Source organism: Ursus americanus, chromosome 30, assembly GCF_024610735.1.
Source record: "Ursus americanus isolate L20-20 chromosome 30, mUrsAme1.1.p, whole genome shotgun sequence".
NCBI classification, from domain to species: domain Eukaryota; kingdom Metazoa; phylum Chordata; class Mammalia; order Carnivora; family Ursidae; genus Ursus; species Ursus americanus.
Genome location: NC_142156.1, coordinates 23680940 through 23697634, shown reverse-complemented (window position 1 = coordinate 23697634; position 16695 = coordinate 23680940). Strand labels below are relative to the sequence as shown.

The window sequence follows — 16695 nt, the reverse complement described above, 5'->3', positions numbered from 1 at the left end:
TGCAGGATCCATGCAGGCCATGCCAAGTGTCCCGTGCATGCAGAGTTTCTGCCCAGGGAAGCCGTGGGGGATGTGGCATCCAGGGTGTAAGGGGGCGCTGGTCACGTGGAACCTCTGCCTGGCGCACCAGAGCCCCAGACGGCTGGGGAAGGCAGGTGCTAGGCACAGACCCCTGCAGTCTGGTCACAGCGGAGCACCGACCCGTGCCACTGTGTGCCTGCCCTCGGCCAAGCCGCACGTGGCAAGCAAGCCCCTCTCATCGTGGCGTCTTGGTGCTGCTGCGTGAGCCCCTCTGTGCAGCGTGTAAACGCGTGAGTCCCGTGGGAGTGGCTCGGACCTGAGACTGCTCTGGGAAACGGGACGAGATTCATGATGCCGAAAGTGGGCCTTAGTGACGGCAACAGGTGCATGCTTGGACCCTGGTGGACATACGGGTTTGCACCACGGCTTCCATGCAGCGGTCAGGAAGAGCCACCGTCCTGATGGACCAAGCTCACGTAACGATGCGTGACCTCGCCCCACAAGGGCCCCAGTGGCAAGGCCCACACGCACTTGGCTTCACCCTCACTGTGCCAGCATCGCTGACGGATGTGTGAGAGGAGAGCCCGCAGCCCCGCGAGCCTCCAGAGGGGCGATCTTCCCGAGGGCATTCTCTGATGGCAGAGGGCAGAGGCCTCGCCAGGGTGGGCGCCCCAGGGGACTCGGCTGCTGGGCCCCGCTTTCTTCCCCTGGGGTCTGAGGGGAGCGTGGAAGGGCCAGCATGAGGCAGAGAAGGACGGCAGATGCGTGGCCCACCCCGCTCTGTGTCCTTCTGCCTGAGGCCAGCCTGGCCCGGAGGTTGAGGAGACAATAGCGGGTTGATGGGGAACCGCTAAGGGACCGCAGTCTGCACAGTGGGCCACCCCTGACGTGAGGCCAGGCTCCTCCAGTGGATCCCGGGTGGAATCTCAGGGGACAGCCACGCCCACAGCAGGAAGAATGCGTGGGAGCCAGTGCGGTCCAGGGCACCGACTGTGTCGCCTCTCATCTCACGCCGGCTCCGCGTCGGACCTGCCTCTCGAGGACCAGGCTGTGTAAGCCAAGTGGGAACACGAGGAGATGCCACTGTGTTCATCTGGAATGTTCTGTCGAAGGGGAAAGGAAGCAGTGAATCACACACTTGCTCAAAAAGCTTCTTCCTGAAAGCAGACCCATCACCTCCACTCACGGGGCACTGGCCGGCCCGGCCGTGGGTCAGGGGTCGCACTCCCCCACGGCCTGGGGCATGGAGAAGCGGCAAGAATTCGCAGCTGGGGCTCCGAAGCTTCCAGAAGCCCATGCAGGCGGCATTGCTTTGCACCTGCTGTCCGCCGAGCGCCTGCCCTGGGCGGAGGGGGCAGATGGCGGTGATGGGCAGCGCCCTGCTCTCCGGGATCCGATGCGCCCCAGCAGAGCCCTGTGTCTGTTGTGGCACCGAGTCTGTTTCAGGGACTGGAATGTTCCCTCAGTCAGATGGAGCCGTGGGGCCCCTGGCAGGTGGGGCACTTACCGTCTTATACTGACTCACCTGGTATGTCCCAGCTGGGACGCAGCCGGTCTCATCTTCAGGGAGACGATCCCACGGTGTGACCGCTACTGACAGAGGCTGGACAGAGAGGTTGGGGGGGGATCCTGTGTTTCACGTTGGAACCCTAAAAATGCCTGGCCCTTTGGCCGCTTTGTGTTAGTTAGGACTTTCGGTGTAAATGGCAGCAAAGCCGACCCAAACTGGTGCGAGCCCAAAGGGACTTACTTCTCTTTAGGAGCAGACGAGGGGCCAGTAGGTCCAGCTCCAGGCACAGCTGGACTCGGGGGCTCCAACTGCATCCCCAGGGAGCTGCTCCGCCCCATCTGGCTGCTCCCCTTCTATCAGCGCTCTGATGGGACTGACTTTCCTCCTGGTGGCGATGTGGCTGCAGCGTCACTGAGCCTCACAGCCTCCCACGTGGAGCCAGGGAAAGGGAGAACTCTTTCTCCAAGACTCCCTTTGAATCCCTGTGATGGGACCTTCCCGCCACATGCGACCCTGCCATTGCCACCAAGCCATCCTCTCGGCCAGGAGTGGCCTCTGCCGGGCACGGCCCAGCGGGGCATGAGAGCAGCCTGGCCAGCAGGGACTGGGGGCGGGAGGTGGGCAGATCCCAAGGTGAAACCCTGAGACTGATGGCAACGAGGGGATGGGCATGCTGGGGAGTCGAAGGACCCATATGTGCTTGTTATTTCATCCGTGTCCTTGTGTCCTCATGTCGTGGCCAGGTCAGGAGAGCGCCCTCGGAAGCCGTGCGGTGATCGGGGACTACATCCGGCCCCTCCCGCTCCCTGCTGACAAGCCGGAGCCTCTGTCCGTCAGGCCCGCCTTTCTGTCGAGACCCGCCATCCCAAGATGCAGATTTGAATCAGACGTGAGTTCTGGCCTGGCATGCGTGCGGCTGGTGGGAACACGAAGGTCCTCCACCTTCTCCCTCCCACAGATCTCCATATCCAGTCTTCACTGTCCCTCATGTCACCGCCTCCATTCAGTCTTCCCGGATGTCTTGGCCTCGGAGCCCTAGGCGCCATCCGACGGGCAAGCGTGGTGGGTGGTGTCTGTCTCCCTCCTGGGGCTGAGCCCCTGTGAGCCGCGGACACGGGTCAGCGTCCATCTCCGTGTCGTCACAGATGCCCGGCAGGGCCTGGCACACACACCCGGTCCGCCCAGCGAGTCCCACGCCCTACGTCAGGGAAGGCCCCACCTCCGGTCCACTCCTGGCCTGGGGAGACGTGTCCTTTATAAACGTCCTTCCCTGTGGCCGGGGAGCTGCGTCGTGTCGGGGCTGGTGTCTCACGGGAGCGCCGCCGTCTGGGGCAGGAAGGCTCGCGGGGCTGGAAGCGTTTCCCTTGTGCTCCGGGCACGAAGCGTAACCTGAACGCCGTCTGTGTCTTTGACAGATGGATAATGAACGCAATTCCAATACCGCCAAGCAGAGGTACTCGGGGAAGGTCCACTTGTGTGTCGCTCGCTACAGGTAAGTGCGAAGCTCCTCTCTGCACCCCTGGGCGTCCGTGGGCGCGGGCGCTGGGGCCGAGGAGGCCGTGGGTCTGGGAGCGCTCCTCCGGCCCCCAGGCACCTGCTCAGCCAGGCTTGGGAGGATGAGGACGGTCTGCTGTCCTTTCGAGGGAAGAGTGTGGAGAGTCCGTCTGGTTCCCAGGACGGCCGCTGCGAGTTAGCACGACGTGGGCGGCTTAGAACAGCCGACGTGCGTTCTCTCCGGGCGCTGGAGGCAGGAAGTGCGAAATCGGGGTGTGAGCCAGGCGGTGCTCACGGGGGGCTCTTGCAGCTCCGTGGCCCCAGGCGTCCCTCAGTGATGCGGGCATCGCTGCCGCCTCTGCCTGTCTTCTCGTGGCTGGTGACTCTGTGTGTGGCCGCTTCCTCGCCGAGTCTATAAGCACACCAGTCACCGGACTGGGGCCCACCTGACCCCAGCGCGACCCCATCTTAACACGATCACATATGCAAAGATCCCATTTCCCAATAAGACCACGTTCCCGGTCCTGGGGGCTGGGACGTGAATGTAGATTTTTGGGGGGACAGTTCAGCCCATGGCAGGCAGCAAGCTGAAACTCAGAGGGGGTCGCTCTTGTCCAGAGCCCCTGGTCCCTGCCGTCCTGGGGCCCTCGCTTCTGCGGGGGCCGTGGTTCCAACGCCTCATTCGTCTCTCGCGGGGCCTGCGGTGTCCACGCTCAGTGAGCGCACACGAGCCGTCAGGCCCACGCGACTCGGAGGCGGGCGCAGAGCAGCTGTCTCCCCACCACTTGGCTAGCTGCTTCGAGCGAAGTCACGCCGGACTCCCGATGCTGCTGGAGGAGCAGACGCTCGGAGTTAGACGCAAACACGCAGACACGAAGCCGTTCCTGTCTCCTGTTCCTCACGCTCAACCAAGACCCGGCCTCTCATCCCAGGTGCCCCAGTCCGCGTGCGGTGGGTGCAGTGGGTGCGGACGCCACCCTCAGCCGGCCTCAGGCTTCCTGCAGGCGGAGCGACCTGGGTCTCAGCCAGGCCGTGTACCCTCCACACCCTTTGTTTGTTCCAGCGAGAGCCATTTGTGGTAGCTGTTATGCCGATTAGCAGATTATTTTCTGATTAGTGATCCGTTCATTTTGCCAGTGAAAACGCACTTCTGCTGCTCAGATAACAGAAGCGTTTGGAGTAGCTCCCCCCGCCACAGGCTTCTCCGTTAGGAATCCAGCCGGCCCCGGGGGGCCAGAGTGCACCACGTTCCCCTCATCCCATTCCTTGTTGGTGCTGTTGACGTGTTCCTGGTGATGCTTTTACGCCTGTGTGTTTCCAGCACGCTGCCCAAATCCCCAAACCACACCCAACTGTGAATCGCACGGAATGCCAGACCCGGAGAGAACGCTGCAGATCCAGGTTCTCTAAAAACGCTTAGAGTCCCCGACGGGGCAGTTCTGAAGAGAAAGGCGGGAGTTTGGGGAGCCTCTCGGGGGCCAAACACCCACATTATTCGACCAGCCGCCGGGAAGAAGTTTCCCCAAACTTAAAACAGGACAAGCCCTGCCCTGGACACCATTTCCCGTGACAGCGGGTGCACTCACCTCCCGCTGACGGCCGCCCGCTCGTCCCCACATCTCCTGCCCACTCCTCAGCCTCCCGCCCAGAATCCCCGTCCCTCTGTTTAGACAGCTTTGCTGAGATGTCACTTGCTCATGTGGGACACAGTCACGGTGTAAAGTGCTCTGTGTCCCAGATGTTCGCCACCGTCACCAGCGCCTCGCCCCGCGGCTGTGCCCCCTGCCCTGCCCTGAAAGCTGCTGTGCTTTCTGTGTCTACGGGTTTCGTGTTGCAGGCGTTCCCCCCATGGGTTCCTGCCCTCAGCACAGTTCCACCGGCTCCTGGGTGCCGTGCCAGTGTTGGGCCTTCCCTCTCTTCTGTCTGCAGATCAGGGAGCACGGGCTGCTTTATCCGCCGGGCCCCCGTGCACTCCCTCCGCGTCCCGTCTCCTACCTGGGGTGGGCTCTCCATCTGCGTGTGACAGCGGCCACCTCCACCCCCTGAGCTCGGGAATTCCATGAGACACCCAGAACTGACCCTTGCCTTCCCTTCTCCCCACGTCAGCCCCCACCTGCGGACCTGACTCAGTGTGTGTGTCCCCCTCCGCTCGTCCTGACCCACAAAGCCTTCAGCCTCCGGCCCCTTACTCTTGGTGTCCAGGCAAAGCCCAGTTTTGTCTCCTCCTGAGCCACTCCCTGATCCAATGTCCTCACCCCACCTCCTCTGCCAGCCCCCATGCACAGGGCACCCCGAGGGTCTTTACAAAATGCAGGCGTGCTCGAGTCACGCCCTACCTTAAGACTCCTGTTACCTCCCAGCTTCGGAGATCAAGTCCACACCAACGGGGACCCTGCCAGTGCTCACCCTCAATGCTCCTGCATTCACCTCCAGCCAGGCTGGCTCTCAGCTCCAGGGAGGGACCCTGCCCCCTGCCCCAGGGCCTTTGCACATGCCATTCTCTTGCCAGACTGTTTTCCCATTTCCTCTGGCCCCTGGGCTTTCACAGTAAACACCCTGCTGTGTTTGCTCCTGGTGCACATGGCCCCCGGCCCTTACTGACTTCCTAAAACCGCCAGCCTGTAGCACAGAATTCCTAGAGCCCGGGACCTGGACAGGGAGTGGTGGAGCAACTCGGTGCCATGAAATCCACACAGGACAGGGATTGGGGTGGGGGGGGCTGACTCTGGTTCCATCCCTGCCACGTAGGGAGCTTGTGACTTTGGGGAGCGCCTCGTACCTGCCCTGTGATTAAAATTGGCAGAAGTAACACCTTCTCTGCTTTCTTTGCTGAGCACGTAAAACACGTCCCCTGTGTTGGTGAGGCTCCCAGTGCTGCTGGCGTGTGAACCGTCAGAGTGTCATTACTGTACCTTTACAGGACGCGGCTGTCATCTTTGACTACCAGGAATGCCATTTTACTTTTCTTATTGGGGCCTTTCTGTTCATTTAAAAATCCAAAATCAGAAAATCCAAAATTCACCGCCCATATATTTTCTTTGCACGTTGGGCATGACTGTAAAAAAAAATATTCATCCCAATATTTTGAGGACTTGAGAGTGTGGGCACCCTGAGGGGGAGGGGGGCCTCCATGTTCTTGCAGGACATTTTGGCTGTAGGCACCCTGGACGTTAAAAATATCCATGCCTCTGATCAAACAAATACGCTTCCTGGGGATTTACCTTTAGGAAGAAAGCGAGGAAGCGTGCCAGGATATGTTTAGAAGGATATCTGCTGCAAGGCTGATCACGTGACCCCCAGGTTAGAAGCAACGTCAACACCGACGTTGGGACTTCGGTTAAGCGGAGTGTGTCAGTTGTTCGGTGAAATATTCCTCAACCATTAAGTTAGGAAGGACGCGAGGGAATATTTCATGAGGCGGAGGGAGGGTCACGCTCTACGGGAAAGTGAAAAATAAGCAGGTTACCAAAAAGCCTATGTAGTAGGATTCTTCCTCTGCTAAACAGTACGTACAGGAAGGTCGTAGGGTGGGTGCTCTTGCTCGCTTGTCGTCTGAGGACGTACAGCTGTGGTAGACGCCACAGGTAGGAGCAGAAATGCCGGAACCGTCCATACGTCCTCCAGCGCACAGACCACATGTGCGCCGTCTTGTTCCGGATCCGTGGGGCTGAGCGGGCGTGCAGGTGCAGGCGGGAGGGGCAGGTGCCCGCCAGCCCTCGGCAGGGAGGCGCCCCATCGGCCTCCACGCGGAACGTCTACTCAAGAGTGTCCTTCCTTCTCCAGTTACAACCCCTTCGATGGGCCCAATGAGAACCCCGAGGCAGAGCTGCCCCTCACGGCGGGGAAGTACCTCTACGTCTACGGGGACATGGACGAGGATGGCTTCTATGAAGGTCTGTGGGGAGGTGCGGGGCAGTGGGTGTGCCGGGCCTGCTCCACCCGCCCGACTAGCTTGCCCGGGGCCCTGACAGATGGGCCAGGCCCCTGGTTACTCCTGACCCTCCGCCCTTCTGACAACGGAGGGGTGTCCTGGCCCCAGCAGACCTCGGACACTCCCTGCAGTGCTCCCAGGCAGCTGCTGCCCACCCCCCAGGATGAGGACTCTCCTGTCCCAGAGGGGACCCCCGCCTCTCCTGTCTCACTGCCCCAGCAGCCCGGGCTCCCCCAGCTGACCTCCTCTCCAGCAGGACGTGTGGTGGCCTCGCTGGCTCAGGGTGATCCCACTGACCTCTAGGCTCCGCTCTCGTCTGGCCCACGTCCTGCCGGATCCCTCCCCCAGTTTGAAATCGGGAAATGTGAACTCCTCCTTCCGGGACGCGTCACCTCCGTCCCCCTGTTAGCCCGAGGACGAGCGTGGGGACAGCAGCTGCAGCTTCACGAGCTCAGTTGCCCTGTACGAATGGAGAGCTCTTGGTCTCTTCCCGTGGTCGCCCTTGAGCAGAAGGGATGGTTCTTGCAAACCCAACATGTTTCTCTGTCAGGGCCCCGTGGAGCTTTCTTGGGGCTGAGAGATGCTCTTGTGCTGGTATTTATTTGCTGGACGTGAGGTCCGGTGGCCTCTGGTGATTTGGTGAACGGCAGCACAGCCTGTGGGTTGGGTCGCTCGCCGGTAGCTGCCAGGCAGATGGTAGCAGAACTGTGGGCAGTCCACCCAAGAAATCCTCCCAACTGGCAACGGCACAGCATGATCTTCACGTAAATTCACACCATGGTCGCTGGTTTTCACACCAGCGTAGAAACATGTGCCCGTGGTATCCACCGGAGAACCCTGGTTGGAAATCTCTAGAATATTCACACTGGGCATTGTGCCCACATTTACTTTCCAGAAGCCTGATTCAGATGGGCTGCAAAGCTCAGGGGTCCACTGTCCATGCGGCAGCGGGAAGCTTCCCTTTGGGTGGGACAGAGAGAGTGTGTCCCCACCTCTGGGTCAGCCAAGGGGACACGTGGTGTGGGGCGGTTGGAATAGGTGCGCGGTGGACCTTGGTTATCCCCATCGCCTCCCCTTGTGGGAGCGTGCTGGAGGTGAGCGAGGGTGGACCGTCTCAAGACCCTCCAGACGACCAGGAGCAGAGTCAGGGTCCCCATTTATTCTGGGAGAATCCAGGGCTCATTAAATGGTCACATGTCCTCCTTGAGGTCCATCACACATCCCCTGAGGTGGGGGACCCCAGTGTCAGCACCCCCAGCCTCCCGGGTGCAGGACCTCCAACCACGCCCTGCCAGGTCTGGGGGGGATCCCTGTCCTGCTGGTGTCGGAAGGTCATCCAGACAGTGTCATCCTGAAGGCTCCTCGAAACACTTCTCGGTTTTTCAGGCCCCAGCTGCTAATTGGCTTTGAGCCCAACTAAAAAGAGAACATTTCATAAAATAAGAAGGGGTTCTCCCCATGGCCACCCATCGCCACAAGAGTGAGCTTGATGACATTTTCTGACACTCGACCTACAGGTGGTCTGGCACCATGTGGACAGTCTCTATGTCACAGCTGCTGTCATGCTGGGGACCTCATTAGGACGTACACAGCACTTTGCAAGGGAAAGGTCACCTTTTAGTTCCTATTCATATGATCGCCCCAGCAAAGATGATAGGAAGATGGTTATGTTTTTACCTCCAAACCCGTCATGTCATGCGTGTTTGCTGGTCTGTCTAGGACGTTTACGGGGCACCTACTGTGTGTCAGGCGTCCCAACATGGTTCATGGGATGAACAGAAAGAGGTCTCTGCTCTCATGGGGCATTAGCCCCGTTGGGAGGGTTTCTCAGTGTCTATGTGCAGGTAACCGAACACGGTGGTGTCGGCTCATGATAAGCATGAAGGAGGAGGCCGCCCTGCCTGATGGTTTTGGGGGTAGCAGGTGTCAAGTTGTAGGAGCGGGGTCCTGAGGAGGGGACATTTGGGCAGACTCCTGTAAAGACATGTGGAATCCGCTGTGGTCCCATTGCCCTACTGGATGGCCCCACCGGGGAGCCGGGAAGACCATGTGGTGGGACCTCGGGGGCCCCGATGAGGTGGTCAGGTGACCTCACTGTCCTTGTACCAACAGGTGAGCTCCTGGATGGGCAGAGGGGCCTGGTGCCCTCTAACTTCGTGGATTTTGTCCAGGACAATGAGTCTCGACTGGCGAGTACGCTGGGGAACGAACAGGACCAGAATCTCATCAACCATGCCAGCCTCGGCTTGGAGGGGGAGAACATTCTGGACCTCCACGCCCCCGCTCACATAGACACCGGCCTCACGGACAATGGTGCGGGGACGCTGGGCGTGAACATCGACGAGATCGGAGAAGACATCGTGCCTTACCCTAGAAAAATCACCCTCATCAAACAGCTCGCCCGAAGTGTCATTGTGGCCTGGGAGCCCCCGGCCGTGCCGCCGGGCTGGGGCACCGTGAGCAGCTACAACGTGCTGGTGGACCAGGAGACACGCGTCAGCCTCACGCTGGGGAGCAGAACCAAGGCCCTCATCGAGAAGCTCAACACGGCGGCCTGCACCTACCGGATCTCCGTGCAGTGCGTCACCAGCAGGGGCAGCTCGGACGAGCTTCAGTGCACGCTGCTGGTGGGCAAGGACGTGGTGGTGGCCCCCTCCCACCTGAGGGTGGACAACATCACGCAGATCTCTGCCCAGCTCTCCTGGCAGCCCACCAACAGCAACTACAGCCATGTCATCTTCCTCAACGAGGAGGAGCTGGACGTGGTCAAGGCCGCCAGGTACAAGTACCAGTTCTTCAACCTCAGGCCCAACATGGCCTACAAGGTGAAGGTCCTGGCCAAGCCCCACCAGATGCCATGGCAGCTGCCCCTGGAGCAGCGGGAGAAGAAGGAGGCCTTCGTGGAATTCTCCACATTGCCTGCAGGTGAGCCCCGTCCTCCAGGGGGGCCCCCGAGGGAGAGGGGAGGGCTGGGGCGAGAGGGGGCAGGCAGGGAAGACAGCACCTGGCCAGCGCTGTTCTGGAAAACCCCGCGAGTCGGCAGGAAGCGTGGCGTGTGTGTGCAGGGGTGGGGGGATGTGTGGATTTTGTTTAGGGACCGTGTTTTTGAAGATATTTCTTCTCACACTGGCGTCTGCAAGAGGCCCACCCTGAAAGAGACAGGAGGCCGTGAGGCCACCCGCGGGGGCATAAGAGGACGTCTCCCCCACAGCGTCCCTCCCACACGTGCGCGCATTGAATGAAACAGTGAACCAAGTGCCTACACTACTTCAGAACTGTTCTTTCTCTCGTCTTAATCACACACGTGGACGAATTTGTGTAGAAGTGACATTCCATTGTAGACGCTCTTCCGGGTTCTGGGCACATCTGCTACGTAAAATTATAGGAAATCGTGAAGAGGGGATCGGGTGCACAAGCCTGCAGGGTCTGCCCATCTCCGAGCCACCAGGGTCCCAGTGCTGCCACGGTGCAACTCCCCCTCCCCCTCCAGAAATTTCTGTGGTGCTGGTCTTTGCTGCACCTTCCAACAGGCCAGCTGTGCCCAGGTGGGAACCCAGACACCTGGGGCAAGAGCACCCTTCTTGGAGCAAAGAAGGTCATTTTTGCAAGAATGTTTGAGGGCATAATTTGTTTCCTCCAGAGCCTCTCTTCGTCCTCGGTTACTCACGAGGTTCCCGGAAATGGCCTGTGTCTGCAGCGTCTCTGTTGGACTTCCCTCTGCGCTTAACTAACCCGGCCCCGCCCAACCTCATTTGTCGGTCCTTTTTCCAAATAATTCGTTTCTTCTCCAGGAGCACTTTACCAGCTGCCTGAAGTCTTCCATCTAACACAAGGTGGGCTTCTCAATTCGTGACATATTCACTTCTATTTCACTGTGTTCTCCAGCATTTGTAAAACCCATAACCAACCAGCGTCTGACCTACAAAGCGGGAATGTCACGGGCAGGGGGGCAGACGCAGCCTCAGGGGTTTGTCTGAGTAGGAACAGATCTGTAAAGGGTCAGCACACTTGTCTTCTGTGATGATTTGATTTCCTGGCTGGCCACGGCGTCAACCATGAATACTGGGGTAAGGAAGACCCCTCTTTGCCCTGCTACCTACGACACAGTCACGTGGTCAGTGCAGGGGGATCAAGAAATGAGAAACACCAGGCACCAGGCTGGTGGGGAGGCTCAGGAGAGATGAGGAGCACATGCACTAGGACCACCGGGACGGGCTTCCAGAGAAGCTCACAGTGAGACGGAGAGGGTGGGGTCCAGGTGTGAGCACAGGGCACGTCCCACAGGTCAGCTCCCCATCCCCGACGTCCTGGTCCATGCGTGCGGCCCGAGCGCAGTGCACAGTCGCTCCTCACGGCCCCGGGGGCTGGAAGTCCGAGACCGAGGCGCCGCAGAGTTGGGGTCTGGGGAGGCTCCGCGTCCTGGTTCACAGGAGGCGTCTTCTCCTGTGTCCAGGGTAGAGGAGGGGAGGGACACCCATGGAGCCTCCTTCATAAGGTCGCTGATGCCCCTCCGGGAGCACCACAATCATGGCCCCCGCTCCTCCCAGAATCTTCGCCTCCTGACACCAGCACTGTGGGAATTCTGGGGGGGTGGGGTGCAGCATTCCGTCCACAGCAGACTATGTTCTGACTGGTGGGTGCAGTGAGTGGGAGGTCTGTGGAGGTCCTGCCCTGCATGGGAGGAAAGGGGTGCTCCTAGACCAGCCTGTTCTGAACTCATGTTAGGTAAGACTTGTACCGAGCACCCCCACACGACCGACGCAAGAGCCGTCCCCCTGCTGGTCAGCATCTCTGGGCCCACGAGGGGAGCTGGGCTGGAGCTGGCGGAACAGCGGTTCCAAGTCTTCCTTCACCCACAAAACCCTGTCTCTTGGCTGTGATTTCACTTTACGTGGAAGCGAGTATCGAGGAAAATCCCAGACTGGTTTCAGCTTTTGACCATCGCCCTTCAGAATAACGAGGCCTGATAGCTTAATCAGAGGCCCTTGTTGCTGATCCCAGTGCCAGGGCCAGGTGGCAAGGGAACACTGGTGACTCCGAGAGAACTAATGGGGTTTCTGAACACTTACATTAGCTCCAGGATGCAACGCTAGCCCTCAGAGAACTCTGGTCTGGTTGGGCGACCCACTCAGTGGAAAGGCTGGCACATGATGAATTCCAGAGTCCCCCCTGTATGAGAAGCCACTCACCCCCAAGGAGACAGGTCTGGTGGACCCTCAGCAAGCTGATACTAGAGACAGGACATCACAGGTGGGATCCCAAGGTCACAGAGCTGCATGTGCCGGGGACCGCTGTCAGCAGAGGGGTGGGCAACGTGTGTGCTTTAGGGGGACACTGGCCATGTGAATTGTTAGGGGCAGGAAATGTAGTGTTTGCAGTGGTAGCCATTGTGGTACCTAAATTCTAGGTGTGGAATTTAAAGCTGGCATTCAGAGGTAGATTTCCGGTCAGAATTTAAGATCAAGGTTTGCAACACTGCATACAGCATCTTCTGAAAAGGACTTCTGAAAAGGGCCTACACAAACAAGGCACATCATTCCCAGCTGGCAGCCCCAGGATCCATTGTCCCTGCAGAGGCCAGGCCTGCCCACTGGAGGTAATCAGACTTCCTCCCTCCAGCCTGGGCTAAGCATTGCCCTGTGCATCCCCCACCCTCCCAGTGTCAGGTGACCTGGATACTTGAGTGAAGACAGAGGGGCTGGAATTTCTCCTGAGCTATACTGTCCCCCTGCCTGATGGGGCTGGCTTGGTATTTGCAGCCCCCATGATTCAAGGCGGATCATGACCAGAAGCCTGTGTGCAGAGTGCCCGGTGGCTGCAGGAAGGGCAAGCTCCAGAGACCTATTAATAGAATTCTTCAAATCTTCGTACCCTTACTGGGTTTTGTCTCTCTAGTTATTGAGAATTATTATCTATATGTTTATTCTTCCTCTTCAGTTTTCTCATTTTTGCTTTATATATTGTGAACCTCCATTATTAGGTGCGTACACATTTAAATTGTTAGCTCTTCTTGGTAAATTGACCCCTTTCTCATAATGAAATGCCCCTATTTGTCTCTGGTATTACTTCTTGTCTTGAAGTCTGTTTTGTCTGAAAGTCATATGACCACAAGCTTTTTCATGCTTAGTGTTTACATGTTATATCTTTTCCTAACCTTTCAAATTCTTTGTATCTTTATTTTCAGTAGGTCTCTTGTGAATAGTGTATAATTGGATCTTAGCGTTACAGCAATCTGACAACCTCTGCCTTTTAACTGGAATCTTTAGTTCCTTTACTTTTAGTACAATTACTGATATGACTTGGTTTAAGTCTGTCATATGCTTTTTGTGATTTGTCCTGTTTTTTTCTCTGTTTATCTTTCCCTGCCTTACTGGGGGGAAGGGGGTGGAAGGGGTCAACTAAGTGTATTTTTCTATTCCATTTCCTTCTCTATTGACCGTTTGGGCTATAGCTCTTTGTATTGTTGTTTTAGAGATTGCTGTAGGGAGTAACACGTGTGTATTTAACTTATTAAAACTTAGCTTACAAGGGCGCCTGGGTGGCTCTGTTGGTTAAGCATCTGCCTGTGGCTCGTGTCATGATCCCAGGGTCCTGGGGTCACGCCCCATGTAGGGCTCCCTGCTCAGGGGCGAGACTGCTTCTCCCACTCTTCCCCACTCATGCTCACTCTCGCTATCTCTGTCACTATCTCTATCTCTCTGTCTCTGCCAAATAAATAAATAAATAAATAAAATCTTTTTAAAAATTAGATTACATTAATAACAATGTATTTATAAGGGAAGAATAGTACCAAGGTATAATTTCATGTATATTCCTTCATTTTTACTACTGTTTTTATGTATTTTACTTATACATATGTTGTAAACCCCTCAATACACTATTATCCTTTTGCTTTAATTAATTGCTTTTGAAGAATTTGACAAAAAAAGTCTTTTACATTTCCCAATATATCTACAATTTCCACCAGTTTTTATCCCTTTTTGTAGGTCCATGTTCCCACCTGGTATGATTTCCTTTTAGTGCTGAAGAATTTCCTTTAGCATCTCTTTCAGTATCTTTTTGGTCATCTTAAAAGAAAAAAAAAAAACCCTCGTTATTTCACCTTTATTTAAAGATATTTTTTCTGTGTGGGCACCTGGCGGGCTCAGTTGGAGGAGTGTGCAACTCTTGATCTTGGGGTCATGAGTTTGAGCCCCATGTTGGATGCAGAGATTACTTAAATAAATAAAACTTTAACAATATTTTTTCTCTGAGTATAGAATTCTAGACTTTCTTTTATTGTAGGACTATGCAAATATCATTCCTTTTCTCTTGGCCTTCCCTATTTGTATAAGGAGTCAGCTCTCTTTCCTGTTGTCCCCTTCATTCTCTGACTCCTTTCAAGGTTTTTCTCTTTGTCTTTGATGGTCAGTAATGTGACTCTAATATGCCTATGCTTACTTTTACTTATCTTTTTTGAAATTTACTGATATTCCTCAATCTAAGGGTGGTAGTGGTGGTAGTTTTTCTTCAAATTACAAACTTTATATCTTCACAGATTTTTTTCTACCTTATCGTTCCCTTCTGAGAATCTAATTATACATAAGCCAGATTGCTTGCTGTTGTCATACAGATCTATGAACTCCTGTTTACTTTTTTTAGATCATTTTCCTCATTGTGTTTCAGTTAGGATAATTTCTATTACTCTGTCTTCAAGTTTATTTGTTCTTTCTTTTGCAGTGTCCAGTCTGCTATAAAGACCATTAAATGAAATTTTTATTTTAAACATTGTAGTTTTCAATTCTAGGATTTTCACTTGGTTCTTTTTCTTTTTTTAAATTTTCTTATCACTCTTGGAATTCCCATCTCTTCACCTGCCACATTTATCTTTACCCGTACATTCTTTAACCTACTTGTAATAATTATTTTAAAGTCTTTGCTAATTCCAACATCTGGGTCATCTATGGGCCTGCTTCCACTGACTATTTTTCCTCTTGATTATGTATCATATGTTCTCATTTCTTTCCACATCTGGTGACTTTCATTGTGTGTTGGACATTGTAGGTTATGCCCTGGAGAGACTCTGGATTCTGTTATCTTCCTCAGTAACAGCTGTAACAACACGTCTGCAGAGTGTTGAAGTTTATTCTAGCAGACAGTTATATTACCTGTGACATATCTATATCCTGTAGATGCTTGTTTTAGCTTTATTCGGGTAAATATATTTCATTTTTGCCTTTAGAATGTGGCCCTTAGTCCTGATGTAGGATCCCAACTTCTCTGATATGGACCTTCTGTGTCTCCAATGGAAAGCTCAAACTCCTCTAACTTAGAAGGAGTTGAACTCCAAATCTAGCACTAGGCAGCTACCAGCATCAGTGCTGAACTCTGTAGCTGTCTAGCTGTTTACTTTCCTCTATGTTGTTTGCTTTTCTGCCTGCCCTGCACAGGCACGATTTCGGGGTCACCGAATAGTTTGAGGGGAATGGGCACACAGAGGTTAGGGATCCTCTTCATTGGATCGTCACTCTCTGTGACCTCTCTCCTCAATTTCTATCCCATCTGCCATCACTGAATGCTGACTTCTAACTCCACAGTCTGGCAAGACCACTACTTTCTGCCTGGACTTCGTCTCATACAAGTGGGCTGGGCAGTGTCCTAAGGGAGAATAAAAAGGAATTTGGTTAAGTGTAGGATTTGCTATTGTGTTTCCCTTCTTTCAAGGTGCAGATCACATGCTGTCCACTTTCTCTCTACCCCGTAGTGTAGGATGAATCACACGGGGCATGTTCACAGGAGGCTTTTTGAAATGGTTTGAGGTGCTTCTTTCCACCCTGAGGCACGGCTGCTTTTCTCATTGGTGGGTGTTCTTTGTCAGCAAAGGAGAGCGACCTGGCTCTGACCAGAACCACTGATTGCTTTCATCTTACGAATGTTGCCAGGTCAAGAGGACAGTGTTGAGGAGATACAGGAAGTGGTGCCCCACAGTGTCTCCGAGAGCCCTGGCGGTGGTTCAGCTCTGAGTGGATGAGTGCCTCCGTGATCTGTCCCATGTTTTCAGGGCAAGTCCGCCACAGTGACCAATCACAGTTGACACAGTTAGCAGTGCTTAGGAAGGAACAGTCCCTCTCAGAGACAGAGACCAGACTCATCATCACTAAATCTGCAGAGTCCAGTCAGACGCATCCAACTACCAACAGCCACCGAAACAAGCGGTCCCCACAAAAAGGACTGTGCCCTCAGAGAGGTCTTCTACTCTGACGTAGGGGGTGGGGACCTTAAGATCTTTTATGGGAGGGCGAGGATTCCAGTGCCTTTGGAGTCAAGTTGAAACAAATAATAATAACCTATAAATGGCAGTTACTCTGAGCCCATGCACCGTTATAAGCACTTTACCTACTTATTAGTTCATTTAACCTCACAGCTCGATGAAGTTGGCTGTATCGATTTATCATGTGTTCGAAGCCATGGTTTCTCAGTAGCTTGCTCGTGATTGGATCTGATGCAGATATTGCTAATGGGCAGCTCTCTTCTGCCGGTGATCTGGGGACCCAGGCATGTCCACCTCTTGGTTTCACCATTTCTACTCTGTGGCTCCTGAGGTTGCCTCCAGGGGTCATCCTTCCTAGACAACCAGAGGGGGAAGGACCTTGTAGGTTCACCTGGGGAGCCTTTGGTGGGCTAGCCTGGACACGGCACCTGTTGCTTCTGCCCATGTTCCGTCAAGAGTCAGCCACAGGGCCACAGGGTCTTACTGAGA

At 55.2% G+C, this 16695-nt stretch overlaps 1 protein-coding gene across 1 annotated transcript in view; it reads left to right on the top strand.

Moving 5' to 3' along the window:
* Positions 1-16695, top strand: part of RIMBP2 (RIMS binding protein 2) — an 88416-nt gene that overhangs the window by 40992 nt on the left and 30729 nt on the right. Inside the window, exons 6-9 of the mRNA XM_045779254.2 lie at positions 2275-2420; positions 2947-3023; positions 6809-6918; positions 9069-9881. Of these exons, the coding sequence (XP_045635210.2) occupies positions 2275-2420; positions 2947-3023; positions 6809-6918; positions 9069-9881 (1146 nt within the window). The remainder of the gene's footprint in view (positions 1-2274; positions 2421-2946; positions 3024-6808; positions 6919-9068; positions 9882-16695) is intronic.